Source organism: Semicossyphus pulcher, unplaced genomic scaffold (genome assembly GCF_022749685.1).
Source record: "Semicossyphus pulcher isolate SPU_LCO1_2020_fin unplaced genomic scaffold, fSemPul1.0.p SCAF_2, whole genome shotgun sequence".
In the NCBI taxonomy this organism is placed as follows: Eukaryota; Metazoa; Chordata; class Actinopteri; order Labriformes; family Labridae; genus Semicossyphus; species Semicossyphus pulcher.
In genome coordinates, this window is record NW_027211693.1 from 22,646,090 (window position 1) to 22,669,621 (window position 23,532).

General features: G+C 41.9%; 1 protein-coding gene across 2 annotated transcripts; it reads right to left on the reverse strand.

The window, feature by feature from the left end:
• Positions 1 to 639: 639 nt before the first annotated feature.
• Positions 640 to 22,189, reverse strand: nr3c1 (nuclear receptor subfamily 3, group C, member 1 (glucocorticoid receptor)). Of its 2 annotated transcripts, none has more exons than XM_069670216.1 (9): positions 21,922 to 22,189; positions 20,096 to 21,136; positions 8,889 to 9,037; positions 8,540 to 8,656; positions 8,130 to 8,411; positions 7,496 to 7,640; positions 6,414 to 6,544; positions 5,575 to 5,732; positions 640 to 4,928 (listed from the first exon to the last, which is right to left on the reverse strand). In XM_069670216.1, the coding sequence occupies exons 1-9, from the start codon at positions 21,969 to 21,971 to the stop codon at positions 4,776 to 4,778; spliced, it is 2,226 nt and encodes a 741-aa protein (XP_069526317.1). In that variant the 5' UTR covers positions 21,972 to 22,189; the 3' UTR covers positions 640 to 4,775. The 2 variants fall into 2 exon arrangements, with proteins under 2 accessions (XP_069526317.1, XP_069526316.1); XM_069670215.1 differs by having other exon boundaries at positions 20,096 to 21,294.
• Between the last annotated feature and the right edge of the window lie 1,343 nt (positions 22,190 to 23,532).

Here is a 23,532-nt window from a genome sequence, read left to right on the forward strand (position 1 = left end):
TTTTTAAACAGTGCAATGATTTTAAAGTATCGGGATATATTGGAGTATATTGCTCTTATTTTTCCCCTCACTCTTCTATAATTGAAATATAAATAACAACATATTTGTAATGTAACTTAAATGGTTAAACAATAAACTGTCAGCTTAGTTCATTATTGTTAATTATGTCAGGGAACATGGGGAAAGTAATTTAATTTATACAAGTATAGAACTTTAATACAATTTTGAGGTCCTTGTACTTTACTTGAGTATAGCCTCTATAATCTACATTTGTCTTCCACAGCATTACACTTAATAGGTAGAAGGTATTTATAACCTCACTTATTTAAGTTATTTGAATTTACAGATTGTATTTAAGAATACAAATAAACTGATGCAGGATTATGGATTCATATAAGACCTGATCTAGGGGGGAAATGCAGCTACCCAGCAGTATAAAAACGACTTCCAGCTGTCATCAACAGTGAACAAAGCAGGTGTCTGAATGGAAAAGCGTATTTATTTGATGAACAAGTGCTTGGTGTGATCATAAAAGTGTCTTACAATAAGCTTACCGTTTCCACTGTTCAGAATCATTGAGTTAATATGATGGCTAACATCAGCATACAGTTCATTGTTTGGAAAAGTACCACACACAGACACAGTTTGACCTTTAATCAATGGAGGAAAAGATCAACTGGAGCCACACTACAGAGGAGAAATTATACAGAGGGGAGGTATAGAAAACTGTTATTTGGAGACAAATACACCACATTTTCTTTACAATGGATTATATGTACAGATTCAATTTAAGCAAAACAAATGTTTTTTTCTATTTTAGAGAAAGCATATACCAATGAAACATGATCTGCTCTTGATAATTCTCAAAATGTCTGCATATGTTTTATACAAAATAGATTTTCAAACAATATTTGGGTAGTGCAAATCCTTTTAGATTCAAGCTGGTTGATTACTTTCACAAACAGTTTTGTGTGAGTGAAAAAGACTGACTCCTATCCTATTCACAGTATTACACAATTTGACCAAAGCCATTATAGAGTAAAAAATGTGTTTAAAAAAAACAAAAAACAAAGAACTGTACATTTGTCTTCTACTTAGTTTACACTGACGAGTTGGATTTGTGTGTGCTTGCTTTGGTCACCTTGTTGTCAAACATCAAATAGGCTTTTTTGTGTGTTTGTGATCAGTCGTGATGGACCGATCACTGATGTATCTTTTCCTGAAAATCTGTCCTGCAGAGATAAAATTAAAAGTAAATCTCCTGTATGCAAATAGCTTATCCTGGAAAGAAACCATGAGGCAACCACATCTTGTAATGTGATGGTGATAGAGTATCTGGTGTTTCTATTGCATATAAAGATGTCCTCCTCAAAAATGTACGAGAAAGTAAGCTAGGATACATTTTTGAGCAAGAAGAGGCAAGTGTGCGATTTCTTAGATATATATATTTAAGCTGTTTAAATGAACAGCAGCAGCAGCAGAGATTTGGATATACTGAATGTGAAAGTAACCCATGAGTAACCCCTTTGCAGTTAATGAAGATGGTTTTAAAACTATTTTGAATAAACGTCAAAAAGAAAAGAGACAGGTTGTTTTTCAGAGTGTGAATGACGACGGTGGCAGCACATTCCTCGCCTAAATCTGTCATACATTTTTCATGACAAAAAACAAAACATATATATTTACTGAATCCAAACTTTTGGTTCTTCAATTCAGGACATAAACACAGACATAATGCGTAAGTCAGAAGTCAATAACCTGAGCATGGGAGCGGGTCTACTTGTATAACGAGTGCTTTGTTGTGAAAGAATAATTTGCCATGTTTTGATGCACCATCGAGCTCTTTGTAGTTGCTCACTTGACATATTTATCCAATTATGTTGAACCAGCGGGGCATCAAAACCTTTAGACTGTCAAAAGTGTTTCTTTTCAACTAAACGAGTTCCGTCTTTAAGGTTCACGTTCATGTCAGAACCTGGGTGATTTAATGCTTGAAACACACGAGACGTTGGGGTTATGAAACACCCTGATGATGACGAATAAAGCTGACATCTGACGAAAATGTTGCAGCAAATTTCAACGTCTACAACACGCGAAGAAAGGGAAACTGTCGGACCTTCATTATTCTGTGTGACCAGACAACACATCTCCAAGTGCCTTGTGTTACACATACAGCTATTACTCATTAATGAGGATCTCAAGCTCAGGTAATTGAGGACTTCTTATCTATTTGTGGACACATGTATAAGCTTCAATACTGGGACCTGTCTCCTCTTCGGATACAAACTATGACTGACTTTCAGCATCACTGAAAACAGACAAAACCAGGAGTTTGGCACTGAAATAGTTCCCAGAGAATAAAGGAGCCATTATGCCCGCCTCCCGAGTCCGTGACACTGAACTTTCACTGTGATGAGACGCCATGAGTGACTGATGCTAAGTGCTTTCAATCATTGGGGCTTGACTAAATAACAGACAAACAAATTAACGTGCAACTGCACGACAGATACACAGACGTTAAGACGCGGTGCCAACAGGGCATTAAAGGAGCAGAAGGGTTAAAACTGGAGAAGCTGTGGGAGGTTTACAGGCTGATGAATTCTGCCGACACACGATCCAAAGTGCCGTATACACAAGCTGACTAACATACAAACTGTTCATCTTAAAGCAATAGTGTGATATTTTAGGAAATACACCTTTTCCCTTTCTTGTCTAGAGTGAGATGAAAAATACTGGTGCCATTCTTCAAATATGAAGCTACAGCCTGGAGCCAGTTAGCTTAGCTTAGCATTAACAGATGAAACTTGGGGCAAACATCTAACCTGGCTTACTCTAAGGGTAGAAAGTCTACTTTTAAGCACGTCTACAGATAATCAATATGTTATATTTTGTTTGTTTAATGTACAAAAAAGCAGAATAAAACAATTAAGCATTTTAATGGGGGTTATGTGTTTCTTTGACTGTCTCTCCAGTAGCCCCGCATCCAGCGGAAAAGCCTGAAGGTCAGCCACATAACCCAATAAAAATGTGAATTGTTTTATTTCTATATTTTTGGTACAAATTAAACAAATGATATGCAACATATCCACTAATGAGCTTTAGAGGTGCTGGAAAGTAGATTTTGTTACCTGTGGACAGGCTAGCTGTTTTCCCTTGTTTACGGTGTTAATGCTAAGCTAACTGGCCGCTGACTCCAGCTACATATCTGCTGTACAGGCATGAGAGTGGTATCAACTTCTCATCTATTGTTAGGCAAGAGAGAAAATAAGCTTTCCCCAAAATCTCCATCTATTTCTCTAACAAATGCATGAAAGCAACAATGCAAAGGCTTTCATAATGAGTTATCCAGATCAGAAGCGTATTAAGTGCATGGATATACTGTTGAAGGATCATCAGTGGCAGAATCACGGCTACATGTTCGTCAGTTTTATAAAACAGACTGTAAAAAGCATTAAAAAAGGGACGGTTCTTTTCCAACCAGTCTGAGCCACTTTACAAACGCAGAAATTAGTTGTCCTGATTAATTAAAAATGACATAATCTTGCAAACACAATAAAACATGCCCTCTCTTCTATGATTGGTAGACGCAGGTATCTATCACATTCCATTATTAGACTACTGGGGCAGGAGTGGGGGTTAAAATAAAGTGGGCTATGTCCTACTAGAAAAAGTTCTCTACCTTCGATCTAAAGTCATACATTACAGACCGGTACAGTTTAACAGTCTTTCTTCACAGTCTTTAAAGCCTTTAGCAGGGTACAAAGTGCCTCAAATCGCACTTAGAGGAGAAGAGTGTGCGGGAAATGGCATGAAAGGAAGCAGGCTTTGATAAGAATCATTTCTACACATGGAGGATGGACAGAGCTGCCACTTCTAAAGATAAACACAGCCATTGAAAAGAAAAGGAAAACTTTCCACTGCATGTAACAAAGAGTACAATCAACGTATGATGGCGGTAGACCGTGACGGCTTCAGCAGCGGCACGTCTTGGACAGGTAGGAAGAAATGACTAAGATGATATTTGAAGCAAAAAAGGCACATTTTTTTCCCTTTTATAATAGAATTGTGTAAACCTGGAAGAGGTCGGCATGTGGGATAAATAATCCTCTGAATGACGCACTTTGACTGACAGTCCAACGGAACTGTGTTATATGTTCGTCGTGTCAATCAAAGCATGAAAGACGCTTTTTAAACGACTGAAAACTTTTTTTTTTCCATGTGACTATAACGTTTGTTACAACCGCCTATCAAAACTAAAAGAGGAACATACAGTCAAAAAGCCTACTTAAGAGCATGTTATTAATTAAACTGTTACCTTCCCAGGTAACAACCTGTAAAATTGTATAAACGGTTACGATTTGAAAATGTAGAAAATACTATCAGAACCTATACATAGATATTTGTTGTATCTATTTGAGATATTGTTCTGTGTTTGTGGGTAGGAAACCTGAGACGACGTGGATGTTAGCCTACTTCTCTTTGTGATTATCTCTTATCTTACAAACATTTCCTACCGGTTTCACTACACTTAGACTGCTCAACTAAACCTCTGTGCTCGCCGTCTGCACAAACACCTCCAGTCTTTACACAAAGTTGCATACTCGCTCCCAAAAACATCACTGACTCCTCGCCTTGGATCCTCAGTCCTCTCATCGTTGCTCCTGGAGGGGGGGTGGGGTGGGGGCTGGGGGCTGGGGACTGGGGAGGGGTAGAGGGGCTGGTGGTGAGGTGATATGGTGGGATTTTTAAGGCAATGTGTCTGTTCTGGGGTAAAGTCATCTCTGATGGAAGAGGAGAGGTTTGACGCTCCCGGCCTTGAATTTTGGTAACTGGTTGCTGATGATCTCCGCCAGCATCTCCGGGAACTCCACACTCAGGGATTTATTCACAAAGGTGTAGAAGCAGAAGTTGAGCAGTCCACCGACCATCTGCGCACACACACACAGACACAAACAGGTGAACAATTGTTAGATGTTTAATACAGAAACACATTCAGTGTTTGTTAAAGAGAAATGAATGACCTTGGTATTGTAAGACCTGCACTTATATCATCCATCCATCCATTATCTATACCACTTATCCTGTTCATGGTTGCAGAGGGGCTGGAGCCTATCCCAGTTGTCATTGAACGAGAGGCGGGGTACAACCTGGACTGATCGCCAATCAATCACAGGGCTGACGCATACAGACAACCTTTCACGCTCACATTCACACATATGGGTGATTAAGAGTCACCCTTTAACCTAACGAGTGCTTCAGTGGGAAGCATGAAGGGCTGCAGGCCACCAGATGTCACTGTGTTTTCTGAGCATGAAGCTCAAAAGCTCCCAATCTTCCGTCCGGCAAGTCCCAAAGCTTTTTAATTTTTTTCTAAATATAGTTTTATTAGACGTAAGAAGAGGGTTTCACAAGTAACTCAGATTCCCTTTGTCATTATCAAACACTGCAAATAAAAGGTAACTTTGCGTTACTGAAATAAAAATGTTTTTAAAAAGTATTGTTGGACTATGTAAATGCTTAAAGCAAATCACTCTGATCAAGAACCGCCTCTAACGTTCATTTGTGGGGAGTTACCTCGTGCATGGAGTCCAGCAGCTTGGTGAGCTGGTAGAAACGCTGCCAGTTCTGGCTGGAGTTCTCCTCGCGCTTCACAATGGCTTTCCCCAGCTCCTTAATGTACGACATCCGAATATCATCGAACACCGCCTGGCTCTTCAGGCCGTCCTTTGGCACTGTGGGAGAGGGAAAACTAAAGGTCAACATCTGGACGGAGATAAGGATAACGTACTGCACCCATGAGGAGGTTTAAGGGAGTAATGCTTCTGGCTTTCTATTGCAAAGATGGATGAACTTTGTCATCATCACAAACATGATGTGAGAGGCTAAAACTGTTGCTGATTAATGTACATCAGGTCATCTTCAGGGTGCGCTCCTGAATAACATTCAGAGCACAGAGCAGTAACAGAAAACATGCCAGTCAGAACAAAACTGAGGCGATGTGTTTGGACTGGGAGCTGTGTTTAAGACAGCTGCAATTAAAGTTCTAAACACGTTTTTAATCAGAGTACAATTAGTCTTTGTTTACACCTTTAATTCTCCTGCACTCGATTAAGCTTAGGAGACAACATAAGGTGTTGTGTTTGTCTGCAGTTAATCAGGAAGGGCTATGGATGGTAAAAGTTGAGTGTATTTTCCTGTATCAAACTGGGCAGGTCATGAGGATTCAATTCTCATTAATGATCTTTGCATGTCAGTCAATGAGTTGGGAAAGTGCAACGAAGCGATTTCTTGTCCCATGCATACATCAACATTATCTTTCAGCGTCCATGGACAGTATTGGATTGGAGTAATGGCTTTTGCAATGATTGCATTAACACAGTGGCATAGTGGAAGAAGGTGTGGAGCTGTCTTACCTGTGCTGAGCAGCAGCAGGACCTTCATACACAAATACTCATCGTGGGAAACCTGCAGCCGGACAAACTCGCTGGAAATCTTCAGCATCTGCTCGCACTGGTCGGCCATGTAGGGCAGCTTCATCCGCTCCCTGGTGGAGTTAGAAAGAAGCAGTTAAAACAGCGCGGCCTGCTTTAACCTTAAGTCATAGCTGATTTATACGGCCGCTTGTGAAGTCTCTATCAGGGAGATGAAGCAGCTCCCCGTAGCATCTCTGTAGATTAAACGTTCAAGGTCTTGCTTGTGGATCCTGTTTTAAATCATTCTTGCAGAAATGAGTTTCAGTCTATTAGCTTGTTGGAGCAGAACGTTAAGAAGACGAGCGAGTGTCATCTCAGTGATAAAGTGATGTTGTGGGTGGAAAGTAGGGACAAACTTGCAAAAACTCTTGAATTTATGCTCAGGAGTTTCTTTTTCATTCAAGTGAAAATAAAAATAAATATTACAAATGTACATCATGAAAACACAGGGGACAGATTCTTGGCCATTATTCATGAAACCGTCTTAAAATGAAACTGGCAATACACTTTTACCAAACAGAGAAAGATTGTTTCAAAGCTAACACAATCAATTCCAAATACAACAATCTGTAGTGAAATGTTTGTTTAGGAGGACGGCTGAGAAATAGAGAACACATCATCATCAGATATTAATCATGATCGCATTAACTCTCAGCTCGTGATCATGAAAAAAGGAAAAAAGCAAAAGGCCTTCCACAGCCTGAAGCACGCAGGCTGTGCCGACTGCTCACGATACGAAGATGGCTGTTTACTAACGGAGTCATCGGGTCTATAACAGGGATCAAACAATGATTACAGCTGACTGCTGACTGACATCGTTTGACTCCCGGGAGATACGACACACACAGCACAGAGCAGAGAGCCTCACTACTGCACATCAACACACGGACTCTGTTGTGCGTTGTAAACGATGACAATACTGAGACATGTTTTAACCGGGAACATCTCACATCAACACATCTCTGTCGTACCACTTTTGGTATCAAATTAAACATGATGGGTTGAAAATGGATGATACATACTCGTTGATGACGAGGTCTGGAGCGAAGCAGAGCATGTTTCCATTGCACTGCTGGTAAGACCTCCAGCCCAGACCGAAAGACATGAGGAAGAGCCAGGAGCACTGCAGCAGAGTCATCTGGTCGTCCAGGTGCAGGTTCCTGAAACCTGAGGGGGAACATGGAGACACAATGTGTGCTGATGAGTAAATAAAAAGGTGGTATTATGTAAACTTCTTTGTTTCTTTTATCAGATTTTACTGGAGTTACCAAATGTGCCTATGTGTAATCTAAGCCTCAAACGGAGCATAGCCACATGTTGTGTCTTTACACAATCAGTTTTCCTCTGCTCCAATATATTACATCTCCTGCTTTCAGTTAACACGTCAAATATTCATGCGTGCAATTTGTTGTGTGCTGTTAATAGAAAATGGGACGGCACAAGCTGGCTGCATTTTGGCTTGTGCAATGCCAAACAATGAGAACAGCACACATCATAAACTTGTCTTTCTGCAGAGTTTTCTTTTGAAACGTGTTGCAACACCTCAATGTGTCACATCCTTCTCTCTGCACACTCACTCATTAAAACTAACTTTATCTCAGAGTACATATTCTTAGTCTGCTGCACCCACTCCTACTGACAAAGAAGACCACCTACCTGGCAGAGCCTTAGCCCACTTGACAGCTGAGATGACCTGTCGGCCGCCCAGCCTGTTGAGGGTGGTCATGAGGCGGGTGGAGGTGTCGGGAAGGGTGCTGTCGTAGCCGGCGTAGATGGTGTCTGGCTCGATCGCCTTCAGCAGAGACAGCATGGTGGGGACTAGTTGAGGCATGCGCTTGGGTACAAGAGAGTGCGCCTCGATTGGCGGAGGAGTCGTTAGCTCGGGCGGGTTGCTCGGCTGGGCGCCCTTTAAGCGGTTCAACTTCTTGGTTTTGCGTGCTGCAGGAGAGGAAACGGGGATGAACGTAAAGGGAAGAGTTAAGTGGAAGTAAGGGAGAAGGTGGAGAGGAGACAGAAGCAATCAAACCAACTCACAGTTTGGCGTTATCTGTGTGGTTAATATTTACCTTCCAGATTCATGCCCGCCATCAGACACTTGCGGAAGCGGCAGGCTGGGCAGTTCTTCCTCCTGATCTTGTCTATTATGCAGTCGTTCCTCCCAGCACACAGGTAATTATGCTGCCCTGTGGCACACAGAGGAGGAAGATTAATCTGTTATTTACCTTCACTGCTGCGGCAAACACTCTAGGGGGGAAAACTAATTAGATGCATCGGTCCTTTACTTCGTAATGATCATGCCTCCAACTTAAGATCATAATTACTCCAGCGTTTGAGCAAACTTATGTGACAGAGATTAGCGATCAATGACATCACAGGCGACAAATTAATCAGTGAGAAATAATGATGTTGTTGTACCTTCGACTGCTCTCTTAAAGAAGACCTTGCAGCTGCCACAGGTGAGGACGCCGTAGTGGCAGCCTGAAGCCTCGTCCGAGCACACCAGGCAGATTTTATGAGTCCCGCTCTTTCCCTGTGCTGCGGGGGTAACTGTACCCACTTCCTGTCTGGAGGTAGAACAGAGGGGAGAAGGGAGAAATGTCAGGGATATTCAGTCTCTCCTAAAAGGTTCCCTGAGGAGTTTTTGCGCTGTGGAGCTGCTTTTCTAAGAGTGGGTCATTGTTTTGTTCCTTCCTTATATTGACAATTGTGTCGATAATGTTAAGCTCTTCAACTGATCTACAGGTAACAGCAATGCACCAGCGAATGCAGGTAAGGATAAACACAATGCATTTAGTTGAATAACAGTGAATGTAATGTTAATTATGTTGTATGTACAAGCAAACGGGACCATATAATCTTGACTTCTTTTATCAGCAGAACGTGTTACATTACAATGATTTTACGTATCATAAAATACCAGCTCAGACGTTTTAGTCAAATCCATATAAGAGAAATACTCTATGTCTACTATATGCCATTTATACTGCCCTCGTCTCCTACTGAAAGCATCCTCTCAGTGTGAGTGCCGCTGTAGTTCAGATTTACAGCTCTGCATTGAAGCTTTAAAAAAAATAAACTGCACAGATGCACTACACATACATGAAGCTACTCCCATCAGACTCAATGTGTTCCTTGTGCTTGTTTTTCCTCAACATTGCCTTCATTCCTCTTCCACGAGAGAAGATGTATAAGGCCGTTGTGCCTTTTTTGGGGCCTTTAAAGCCGAAATTATCTGACGATCTGTGGTCACGTCCTAAATCCAGTGGTTGTCACAAAAACAGCCCTTCTTCTTCCTCCTTTGATTTAACCACAAACGTTTCCAGACCCAGTGAACAACAGAGGTAAGAGATGTACTTTTTTAAATCTACCACTAGAGGACGTCAGGCTTTGCAGCATGAATGCGCCAGAGGTCCACACCCCCTTTCTAACCCAGAGGCCACAGCAACAACAACACCCACACTGAGGGGATATTGAGCCTGAGACGTGCAACAACCGTGTCAGTCCTTCCATGTGTCCACAAGTCTGCCACCTCAACAAAAACAAACAGTTTTGTTTGATAAGAGCTGCCCTGAACTGTCACTGCACACTAGCACACGTATGCAGATTTGAGCCAGGGAGACAAGTTCACTCTTAGTTACACAACACAAGGGTATTAGCATGAAAGCAGGCCAGGCCCCAGTAGTCAGTGGGTGTAGCAGGATGGGAAAACCTGAGTGAAACATCAAAGCATCAAGTCTACAGGCATTGAGCAGTCAGATAAAAAAATAAAAAGATCAGGGAGGGAGCTCAGAGGACGCTGTCTGGTCATGACAGGGCTGAAAGCTTTCTGAGCACTGCTAACACACTGTGGTCAATAAGTCCGTCCATTTACCTCTAATGACTTCATAGTTTGTGGGTCCTTATTTCCTGAGAATCTTTGCCTGCACTCATAGATACGTACAGCTGAAATTCAAACCCTGGAGTGTCTACCCAATAATCTCTTTGGTTGGGGAGGCAAGAAGAGCACAAAGTAGGATGCTCACTGAAAAGATCCCCCCTGGTCCAGCAGTGAGGGGTGAAACGTGGGGCAGTTTTAATTGAGAACACACAGAGGCCAAATCCATTAACATCCAGCAAACAGGTGTTTTTAAATACATCTGACTACCTAATGAAAACCCTGTGTGCTTAAGCATCTTTTTTTATATAAAGACGCAAAAAACAAATGATATTCCCTATTGTAAGCCCCATTTCTAATTGTTTGAGGTGGTGAACCTCAGCAGAAGAAACACTATTCATGATGTTATTCAATATTAGAAGCAACAGTAAACAAAGAACTTGGTGGAGAAACACTGCTGGGACTTTGTAGTATTCAAATGCAGGTGTTCTTTGAACAGTAACCCCTTTTCAGACTTGGCAAATTGGACTCAATCTTAACTTTAAAACAATCACTACACTACATTACTTACAGACAGAAATCAAATGAATCATCCACTTGCGAGAGTGGAAACAAAAAACAATACAATCTACAATCAATTGCTTTTGCGGTTCTTGCCACAGCGCCATAACGAACTCTGCCGTAATGCAGCCTTTGCCATTTTACATTGGACCAAGCAACGCCGGCGTTAAGCTGCCACAGTGTGTATTTTTACACAGCATTCCAGCTTTGCGAAGCAAAATGTGAGTGAGGTGTAAACAAACTTCACATACACACACATGCTGTTCTGCCCTGCTGGCTCCGCTATTTACACTGATGCTGTTTCACCTCTGTTACGCCTGATACCACTTCCTATGCCAGCTCAGAGGCGGAATGACTTCGCCCCATCATTCTGCCTCAGTGTGTTTTTCACAGAAGACGAATCGTAACAGAGACGTAATAATCCTACCTTGAACTGGCAGTGTAAAAGGGGCTAATCACATATCCAAATCCAACCTATCCAAGACACCATGAATGAACATATAATCCCCTTTTAGTAGTCTTGTAATAACCAGCAAAATACATTAGCGTCTCCCAGCATAGCACCATCTTTATCGATGTATTATTTCATGGGCAGAGAATAAGTAATATTAAACCCCATTTAGCACTCAAGGATAAATTCTCCAGGGGGCTGCAAATCACAAAATGATAGCAGCTCCAAATTAAGAACACTATTTGTACAGGACGGTACTATGTTCAAATCACAGAAGGTGGTTTGTAACAGACAAAACTGTTTTAGTTTTAAAGTAACTTCAGTCTCACTGTTCTCCTCAGTGTTGTCTGCAGCAGCAGCAGGACTTAAAACCCCACTGTGAGCTACCACTCAATGCCAAATGGCAGAAAGACAGAGTTACAGAGATACAGACAGAGTAAACCAATAGCAGGTTAACATAGTGAATCATTCAGCAACTAATGAGCCAGATATTCCCCCTTTAGAGGTTGTGAACCAGGGCTGACCCCTATATGTCAATGACCTGAATCATTAATCAAGAAGCTCTGTTTTAGCTGCGTCATTGTACACAGGGCAACACAGACAGGATAAAAACTTTCCTGGCATTGTCAATCAAAATAGAGACTTTAGGGGGGGCAACTTGAACCAAACTATGACCAGGACATGCACTTGTTATTTTACTGACTGAATGGAAATGTGTTGTTTTCACATTGTGGTTTCTCTGCCTGGCACAGGATTGACTGCAAGGGGCAGAGGCCATGAGTAATTTATTTCTAGTAATTGTAGGTGATAAAAAAGTTGCATATTTGGTAAATACTGCCAACTCAGAGCCGACTTGGAAAATCGGGGTAGAGCAGGGAAAAAAACGTAAGATCCGAAATTCAGCTAAAAACATCAATGAATTCATATAACCATTTTTGTTCTTTGATGGGTTTGGGGGCGGCAGAAGACATTGGGTTAAAAGGTGTGGGACAGTGTGCACAGGCCTCCAGTCATGATAGGGGAGTCACACAGAGACAGACTACCCTCCATATTCACGGTGCATGTCTTTTGACTGTGAGAGGAAGTCTAAGAAAATAAAAGTGCCACCTCAACACAGTCAGATCCCATGAGGCCAAAAATGTGACTCCAGTTTGCTATAACAACTTTATAAGGTGATAATAGGTCAATTTTGTGTTTACAGCGTGATCCATTGCCCTCAAGTTGCTAAAAAGACAATTAATGTTGCTTTAAGTTCATTTATAGGGAAAACAATCTTAAAAATGCGTCATTGTAGTCATTGTATGCGGATGATAATGATGTGACAGACTGTTCATAATGAGCTATTGTCGTTCACAGTTTGTATTTTACTATAATATCAATGTTATATTATCATCTGAATGATTCTGTCATCAACGGGCACAATGATACCTGCCTTTCACACCCGACAACCCTCCAGTAAACACAAACAGTCGTAGCCTGGGTGAAGGGGCACATGGTAAATACAATTCATATCAAAGCTCTGCTGCTCTCATGATGTAATCAGTACGCCATCTGTCACACACACACAGAATCATGTGGGGCTTCTTGAGCACACACATACAGTATGCACACACACAAACAAAAGGCCTTCACACCCCAACAGGAGGGTGTGGCAGCCAACTGGGTGGGCGGAGGAGGATAATGAGTCCAGAGTGATGATGATGATGATGATGTCAGAGGGTGTGGAGGGGTAACTAGTTTGTCCTTCACTGGCCCACCGGGATGGTGTCAGCTGGACAGCTTTACTAGAGGGCTTTAGGCTACTGGGTGAAATCCAATTACTGTGGCTGCTATATGTTTGTCAGAAAACAAAAATAAGCCTCAAGTTATGTCCAAAAAACTTGATCTAGGTCCGTTTGATGACACTCAGCTAAGCCATAATACCAGGTACGAATCTGTTTTGTGGATTGTCAGTCAGACAAAAACAATCAAAGCTGCGCAGCAATGTGGGGAGAACGAATTTCCTCTTTCTGAAACCATCTGTTGAAGTGAGCGCTCGACGTTGACAGGAAGTACTCGCATTCCCTCAGAGTGTATTATCGGTCAGAGCGCAGCCACAGCGCAGAAACAGAGACACCCTGAGATGGGCCTCGACTTCAACAACAACCATGCTGAGGAAGTGAACCGCTTACGTCTGTAAGACTGTGATCAATCAGCTTGGGTTTTAATGAGGCAAGCCACTTCACGCACTTACGATAATGCCGATGGCCCAGTGCCCCGCTTAACAATTCATAATCCCCTTTTAGCCGCGAGTGTCACGAGTAGCTTTGCGAGCCCCTTGGCTCTGTATACCTCAGGCTCTTAGTTGATTTAGACATGCAGCCATTACAACTATATTATTTTAATGCAAAACCTTTTCTGTTTAGGGTCATTCTGTGCATTCACTCCTCATATTAATCATCCTACTTGACCTACTTCTGGCCGAGCCACAGTAATGAGTCATCTCAGATATAAATAGGAACAGTTACTTTGTTCAGTTGGTTGTCTCCGAGGTCAAGCTCCTAAACAGAACTTAATATAATAAGAGAGTAAGACTCTTCACATAGATCTGGCGGCTTCAAACCTGATTTTGGTGTATGGATGGATTATAATTAATACTGACATGATTCAAGATTGAACAACTAGTCATCGTCATCAAAAACTCATGTGAGCGTGAAGAGGAGAGTAGAGGAGGAGCAGAAGGAAGTGCTCCTTTCCCGAGGTTAAGAGCCACCAAAATAGAAAGGGGAACTGGTCTGCACGCTCTGAATCATTCTTGCATGCAGAACAACACCGCTTCTGTGAGGGAGTGGAGAGACTGGGTTTGTTGGGCTAAAGACTGGGCTGGACTTCTCTAAAATATCTGCTTCCTCTGCCCTCTAATAATAACACACAGTACGACTTTAAGAGCAATGCACATTAGTGCAACAACTTCACTAAACATAAGTCATGCAGCTACTGGAAAGTAATTCAATGGAGATAGAGTACAATGACATAAAGTGGCCATTGTTTTGCCTTAGGCCTATACTGTTATGTTTGAGTCTGAGGAGGATCCCTCACAGTGTCACTGTCTACAAGGAGCAGCTGTCTCCTCTTTCATGCTGTACTGACAAACCTGCTTAGTTAGGCTACATTTTTAGCCCAGTGTTTGACTTTAAAGACCAAAGGAGAAGAATAAACCTAAAGCATGGCTAAGCACTTAAAAACATAACCCCCAAGGTTTAAGTTTCCATATTAGTTTCCGTGATAGGGGCCTTTAATGACTTGTGTGTAGGCGGGTGGTGACTTCCTGCCTGTAAAATGAATGAGGCTTTTTTGCTGCTACTGTGTGCATAACCATAATACCTTTAGTTCGCCATCACTGGATGTGGGAGGAACCCACTCCCAAAGTTTGGGCTTTGCTGACTCGACAACTGTACACAAAAGTAAGAGGAGGGGCAAAAACATTGCACAGACTTAGCTACATCCTCTTAACCTCAGTTTAGAGAGTGGTGAATTTCTATAAGCCTATTTGGTGTAAAAACACAACAAAATCTAAATAAAGAAAAGGCAAAACTGTGGTAACAGGGGAATGCGGTAATAATGTCAAAGCGACTGGAATGGCTGGCATCTGATCTGGTGTGTTCACTCGGCGCCAGCTGTGGAGAGGCGGTAGGGAAAGTAGGTCAGCAGAGTGAGTGCGCTCTGTGGTCCTGGCTGCCACAGCACTTATGACACACCCACATGCACACACATGTGCACACCTACACACTCATGCATAATACACAAAGCTAACACACACATTCATGCCCCATACACACACAAGCAATATCATAAATAGTGATTTACAACAGCTGAAAGGTTCTGCTGACAGTCAAGGTCCGTGCCCTCGTTTTCAGGAAGCAAAAACAGGACGGAAAGAGAGAGAGAGAGAGGGAGGGCGGGTGAGGCACAGAGGTGAGGGGTGTGTCAGAGCAATAATGACTCTGACCAAAGATTAGTCCCAAATCACAGGCTCAGCCCTGTGACCATTCATACACTAAATATAAGCTTAATATATATACATGCAGCTATATATAAATATAAAGTACTCATGTATCAAACCAGGCACCAAAGCACAGCTGAGACATCTGACAGCTGTGACAGACAGCGTGTCTACTTCATCAGCACCAGTTCAATCTAGAGTCTGACTTTGGCTGCAGCCCTCCAGTCATGCCTATCACTCTAGCAGTAAATCAGTAGTAATAATGGTTTAATATGAAGCATTTCTACTGAGTTTACATCTTCATGAAGAAAGTCACACATTCAACAAGTTGTTACAAAGTCCTGCAGGCACCACAGCTGCCACACACAGCCCCAAGGGAAGGTTTCATACCTACATTTCATCAACAGGATGCATAACAATGAGTAGTGCCAAAGATGTTCACATAGATACTTATGTTGTTTTGCATCTTGAGTACATAAGAGAAAACAAATACTCTAACACGTCTTTTAGTTTATGCAGTGGTTTTCTTCCTAAGCCTTATTCACCTCTGAATCATAGCAATTTCCCAAAGTTCACTCAATATTCCTACATGCAAAATTCTCTGGAGTTTTACCACCGTAGTTGAGACACTGGCAGACATGCTCCTCAACTTGCCCAGGCACTGCTTCGTTCAGCTCAGGTCTGACTGCACGGCGGGCTCTGAGCCAGCTGGCCACGACTGATTGGTCTATGCATCACTATAAATAAAATGGTTAATATCAGGGCTGCAACTAGCAAACATTTTAATTTAAAAGTTAATCTGCTCATTATATTCTCAAATGTATGGATCAATTTCTCCTGTAATATTCAGCAGTATCTGTCCGGATAAGACAGAGAATTTAAAGTTGCATCTGATAGATGAGTAGAAAAACTCAATGAAAGTCCTGAATACACGTCCATTGAAATTACTTCAGAGGAAGCCTGAATGAATGACCTTCTACTTGTGTAAAACCTGAACCATACATTTCTCACAAACATGCACATAACAACAGTAGATGCAGAAGCAACACAACACTGCTTTGTCTGAATGTGAGATGTGAGAACAGCTCTATTCAGTGAGACAGCTGTGCTCCTCCATTACACACAATCGAGTCAAAAGCCCCTAAGAAATTCTACTAACCTACAGTGTGTGTTTTTAAAAATGTTTTTATAGATCTTATAGTCAAAGAGCCCAGAGGAACATAGGCTTAAGTCAGCAGCAGGATGTATGGCTAAGTCATTACATCTGACCCACAAATTGAAGTGACCTCCGTGGGCTCAGCCAATGACGGGCAGAGGAGGAAATACCACGCTGAAATCAACGGTTGCATAACACAGGCCTACTGAGTGAGCTGTGCGATTATCTACCAGAGGAATAATGTTTCTGCTCTTTTCCTCCATTCAATAAGGGTATTTCCTTTCAGTTCAACTCAATGTTAGATGGTCACGCCACAAAACCGGTTGTCACACGATGAGGGTGTGTATATTTCCAGAATAGGAACAATGCATTCTTTACTATGCTAGTTGTTTGTGAGTCAGATTGTAAATTGAAATCCGATTGTAAAACTGCGATGCGTAAAATTAACTAGCAATGCATGGAAAACTACAGCATGTGGACAACTGGTTATGAAGACCCGCAGAGTGTGGACCAGCAGACTGTGGGGCTATGGCAGGTCAGGTACTCAGTGCCATGCGAGGCCCTCTCAGCAGCTGCCTCTGCTCAGCAGGAAGCAGCACTATTGCGTGAGAGGATGGAAGTGATGGTGACCTGATGCAAACCCACCTGACAACCACAGAGCTGGTTCAGGCCAGCGTTATGTGAGCTGCTAAATGTCACACAGGTTGAGGCGAACAAGAACCAACAAAAGAAAACTCCTGTTCAGCACGGAGACGCACACAGAGAAATGCTAAATTTAGACACAGATAAGCCAATACCCAAACACCTACACAAAATCATCTGGACTCACACCACCTGCAGACAAGACATAATCATGTGCTTTAAAACACACACACACCTCTGAGGAACACAAAGACAAGGCAATTAAAGCCACATGTGAAATGAAGGTGAGGAGTATCTCGTGTCTCCCACATCTGCTTCTGGTCAACAAGCATCAGGAGGACTCTCAGACAGGGGTGAATATGGTACCAACCTCATTTGCACAAACAGTAAAAACACACATCAGTGCCCTTGTTGAATTGACGCACTTGTGCGTGAGAATCGTTGGGCTGATCACTCCCTTGTCAGATTCTGTGAATCAGACAAGTGTGAATGTAAAAGAGGCACAAACAAAAAGGGCCTCTAAGACTTGTGACTCTGTCACACCACTGTTGGCAAAGAATTTCTATTGAGCCATTTCAAGACTGGATCCCAAGGCCACGTTCACAGCTGCACCCATACAACTCTACAGGGTAGCAAAGCAATAACTGTACAAAAGATACTCTGTGGGCCTGTGAGGAGATGAAATACTGTGACTTGATACTCTACATTCATCTGAACATGAAGTCACTGGAAAGAAATCACAGCAGAAATTAGGATTCAGCAAAATCACATGAGTAAGTCAGTGGAACAAGAAGCTCTTACAGTTCTTTCTCCATTAACTGTATAGGCCTGACTATAATGCAAAGGTCACGATTCATTCATCCCTGTTTGAATTAACAGATCTGCTCCACATGCAGATAGTGCACCTCTTCGACTTATTTTAGGCATGATGCAACTTTAAGGATCAAAGAGATCGGTCCAAAACGACCTTATGAAGCCTCCGTGGAGAGGATATCTCTATAAGAGGCTAAGCAGGCCAGCAATTAGTGAGCTATTAAACTGAAAAGTCAAAGAGATACTAAGATTAAGAATTATTTTTTTAATAATGAAATGCTATCTGGTTCAGAAGCAAAACACTGTAATGGGGACACAAAATGACCATTGGAGAAAAAAGCCCTGATGTCTAACTTGGATTAAGTGGAATTCCCCTGGCTCACATCCTTTCTCCAGATCTCTGTGCCTATTTCTGCAGCCACGCCCTGCAGAGTCCACAAGCCCGCCTCACAAAGCAGGATTACAGGGTTAACAAACCAACTCAGGGGTTAAAGCAAGCGTTTTTGTCTCAGGACGGCAGCTCGATTGTATATCAAGCTCCGTTACCATGGTAACCCAACACCGCAAACCAAACCTGCAAGGAGCAGTTTTTGTTGAGGCTTATCAAAACATATGAAATGTCCACCTCCTCATCCATCAACTTGTAAGAGGAAAATAGTGAGACGGTCCATTCCTACACAATAATTGACAAAAACATCACAATGGTGCTGAAGTTAAAAAGTATTGAAGAAAAATTATGCTATCCAAGTTTTCCTACTTTGCCCTAAAAAAATGGCTTTTTATTTCAGATAAGGAAGTTAGTCTTCACGCTGACAAGTAGCTTATAAAAGTACACACTATATTGGTAATGCATATACCTTTTTTTAAATCAAGCCTCTATACTGACATTTTTCTACTTCTGACCACTTCCTGTATTCCATTCAATAACTAAACATGACTTTCAACTATTTCTGTCACCCCCCCCAGTCATTATCTAGTTCCTTTAAACTTTTACAGAGTTTATCTCTATTTTTGTTTTTAACTGCAATGATTCATCCCCAGGAATCAATATCCTAAACAAATTTAAAATATCTGCTTTATTATCTGATAAGCCTCATTCACTCACTGGAAAGTTTTTCCTTCGGGAAAATCCTGGACTAACACCAGCAGCTGATGACCACCTTACAGAGATCTGTTATCAAGAATGACCAATATTTGGTTTGTGAAACCTGATAACAAAGTTTCAATAGATAATAAATGGGTTTTTTCAATGTCGTATTAAAAAATAAAAACAATGCTTCTCATGCGTAACTCAGGCCCAAGCAGCCTTTGAATTAGGGCCTGACCAAAGCTCTTTTAAAATAGATCGGTCTCTGTCTCACATATAGCCTAATGCCCTCTCTATTTCTAAACCTTTGTTTAGCGCACTCAGGTAACAAAAGCTGTCAATGACAACTCAATACTAAGACTGAAACCATTTCCTAACATACAAGGTTATACATTTGTATGTGTATGTAAATAGGTGAGCCATAAAGCAGTGTAAACAAACAGTAAGCAGCCACCAGTTTTAATTAATGATATCGAGTCAGCAAGCGTAAGTGAGCCAACAACACCTCTTCTGTTTGACATCTTACAGTGACATTTCTACGCCTCTTAATACAGGGGCCACAAAATCTCAATTTAAACATCAGCATTGTGTTCATGCTGAAGATAAAGACAGGCTGTGTCCAATCAGCTCAGTACCACACAGACACTCTTCTATCTATATAAAGACACTTTTTCACAATTATATATCAATTAAACTGTATTAGCTTTAAAAATAATAGTAATTTAAGCTGCCCTCAGGCAAATTGTGCTAATTTGACAGGCAGCAACAGGAAAATATTTTGTTTGACTTGCTCACTCAGGTTTACAGTCTATTACCCAAATTATCAAAAATGAATATCTTTCTGATCTATTAATTCATAAAAATGATCGATGCAGAATGAGGATTTGAGGAGCTTGTGACCTGGCTAAATTATAAATATTCTGAAGCTCACAACTCTGTCTCAAAGATAAGCATTAACACCTCTGATCCTTGGGGTCTGGGAACAACACATAGTAACACTAAAACAAAAGGTCAGGTCAGACCACACTGAGTCAACTACTGACTAATTTTTCTTACTTGACAAAGCCGATGGTGAAGGAGGGAGAGCTCGAGAAAGCCTCAGTAGTCCTGTTGTCTCCAACAGCCGGGCCTCTGTTCCATGGCGCACTAATGGTCGCCACTGGGAGAAACAGGTTGGACATTGGTTTCGGAGCCTTCTGCTGCTGAGCTTCACTGCTGCTCGTGTTGACTCCAAAGTGGAAGCTCTGTCCTCCTGAAGTGCTGACCCCACAGATGGAGATGGGGTTAGAGCTGGGCATGTCTGTGGAGGTCGTGCCACTCATTTGGCAATAACTCTGTCCAGCAGACGTCTTCTCCTGTTTGATCACACCTGGGGTGCAGAGCTGAATAAAGCCAGCATCTTTTTCCTTCTTCACCAAAGCAGACAAAGTGGTTGTAGGAGTTAAGGAGGCTGTTGTGGATATGCTAGAGGAGGGCTGCTCAGGACTTGTCATGTTGCTGCCATTGAGAGTAACAGACACTGCCCCACTGCCGTTAACGCTCTCAACAACAGCAGGCCTAATGTCCCTCTCAGAGCTAACGTCCCCAAGCAGAGAATCGTCTGCCAGAGAGGACAGGAAAGCGTCATCCCCTACATAAAAATCAGAGGGGGACCCAGTGAGCTCAAAGTCGTGGAGCAGGTCCAGAGTGTTGTCACTAAACAATTTCTGGTGCACGTCCACATCTTTCCCAATGTGCTCAAAGGCATGATCGAGGTCAATGGGGTCCTGGTCTCCTTTATCCATGGAGAAATCCTCTGTTTTCATGTGGAAGAAGTTGGGATCTGATCCCCCAATAAGTGAATCCATGGAGGACTGGTTTATGTCTGTTATACAGGCCTCCAACTGGGGCAAATTTTCCCTCAAGGTTTGACGCCCAAATGTAGTGGAACTCAGAGTCTGGAATAAGTGCTGCTGCTGGGGCTTCTGATCTTTGGTCAGGACCCTGGACTCTGGGTCTTCCAACAAGGAGCCTACGGTGGCAGTGACGGAGGTAAGCTCCTCTGGAAGTGGGCTGTTGCTGAGGCCGTTAGGCACCTGTCCAGGCTGCATCAACGGGCTGGATGGAAGAACGACAGATGTGGCAGAGGTGATTGACATGGCACTGTGAGGAGCCACTTTCAACAGACCTCCCTCCTCAGGGCTTTCAGTGTAGACCAATTTGCTTAAATGGTCATCTCTTCTGAATATTATCTTCTTCACTCCTCCTTTATCCATCTATTTATTTTGGGGGGCAAAGAGATAGAGAAGGCTTAGTAAATTGCATAGAGAACATATAAAAACACAATAAATGGGGATTGTGTGACACGTTGAGAAGGTAGAGCTACCGCAGTGAACTGTAAATAACAATGCTCTCAGAATGTGCACGTGCAGAGAGTAAGTAACGACCGTCAGGTCAGAATAGGACTGAGGAAAGTTGCCAGGCTTCCCCCCTGCGCGCCCTTGATAGCTAACGAAGCTAAAGATAGCTACCTGCGTTAGCTATTATCATTAGAAAAATGTTCACATGAGCACATAGACAGCCGTGTCAATCTTTATAAACAGTGTATTTAAACTAAACACACATGGTATAGGTTCGACCACAAGTCAAATATAGAGCCGTTGAGTCTAAGGTATGCTAATGTTAGCTTATTGCTAACTGCTGGTATGGTAATGCTAGGTAGCAATGTGGCTAACAGTTAATGCTACGTACCTACATTTCGGTTGACTGTCGTTGACAGTAATGTTAGCCTGCTAACCAACATAGCACTTATAATGTATATTTAGCGTTAAATGTGCAACGTTACTGTATATGACCTTAGCTAACATATATCAACTTAAATGTGAATAAAGTCTCATATTTACCCTTGAAATGACTGATTGTTGGTATGTGTCCACAGGTCGTCTGTCAACATTGTTTTGGTTGAAAGTGGCAGATCCACAACACGCAGTACTGACTCAATGTTTGTTAACGTTACTCCTCGCGCGCCGTATCCTAGCTACATGGCTCGACAAAACGACCGAAACACGGTAAGCTCGGTGTGTTTAACGAGTTTACGGTCTTTCTGTTCGATTTAGCTGTAAATTGTCATGCAAACTGCGTTGGACTGGCTGAGCTAAGGGGATTCGCAGCTAGCCATTAGGAAAGTAGGCGCTAACCTCCAGGAAAAACATACAAAATGGAGAACTAAGGAAGCCAGCCCCATGGCAGACCTGTTTACAACACGCAGCGCTACCTGCTGGTCGTACTGAGTAACAGCATCTTGTTATGTGCTGGAGTTCAATCTCAAACTCTCTGGACTCATCGGGAAATAAAACCTTAGAACCATTCATCAACCAGCTAAAAAGTAAAACAAAATAATAAAAAAAAAAGCACCATACGTATTCGCATTTTAAAACTTAACAATACAATAATAACAATTTTTAACATCAATTTAAATCTTTATTGGCAACAAAAAAAAATAATAATAATAATTTTGCCTCAGCATCAAAGTACAACATGACTTAATATCTGGTAAATCTACAAAATCAGTAATATTAGCAATATCACAACACTAAAAATCACAATGTTTTTATAACACCACCCGTATGTGTATCTTATCCAAGATAGCTAGGATCCAAGTAACAGAGTATAAAGTGCAGGGACAATCTGGTTCAAGTGTGCATTAGTGGTGAACAAATGGTGCTCATCAAACGTCAGCATTTGGCTCCTCTTACATGATTTTTCATACAGCTGCCCAGCGTGGGTCTCCTCTGTCTTGCAGCTGTTAATCGAGCCTTTGACAGAGAGACAGACATCTGAGGCACTGGAGGACAGAAAGAAAAATTATGAATGGGCACTGTAGCCATCCACAATGGAGTGACGAATCTGTGGGCTGGGCACAGCAACTGGGTTTTCTTTTTAATTATTCCTACCTGTGAATAATAACAAAGAAGAAGCGTACAGACATAGATCTACCATCTAGAAAGACTGCTGTTTCATTCAGGGCATTCTCTGGCCAAATCATGTACTAGTAAAGTAAGTTGAGCCTTATATGTATTCTAATAAAATGCCTACTGGATGAACTTAATAAAATGAATATTTAAAGAGTACAATTTCCCTGTCGGCCCGCTTACTGAACTGCCTCTAGCAGCTCATGAGAACATTGGATGTCCTTGAAATGGCTGCAGCAGTAAACAGTAAACCACTATTGGATAATTATTCATCAGTAGGCTGTAAGAGATGACCTTCTCACCTTAGTGTTACTATGTGCATTATCACAGGTATGTGAATCAAAGGCTGTCTTTATTGAAATAGAATGAGTGCTTTAAAACTGAAGCACTGTTACTTTATTCATGATTTAGTTAGAAAACTACAAAGTGCATTTTGTGTCACAAGACTTGCCAGCTTACACTTCTGCCTCTTTCATGTGGAGATGTGAGTTGCTAAAAAGTGAAGAGAAGATAGGGTAGAGTGTGAATAAGGAAAGGTGGGTT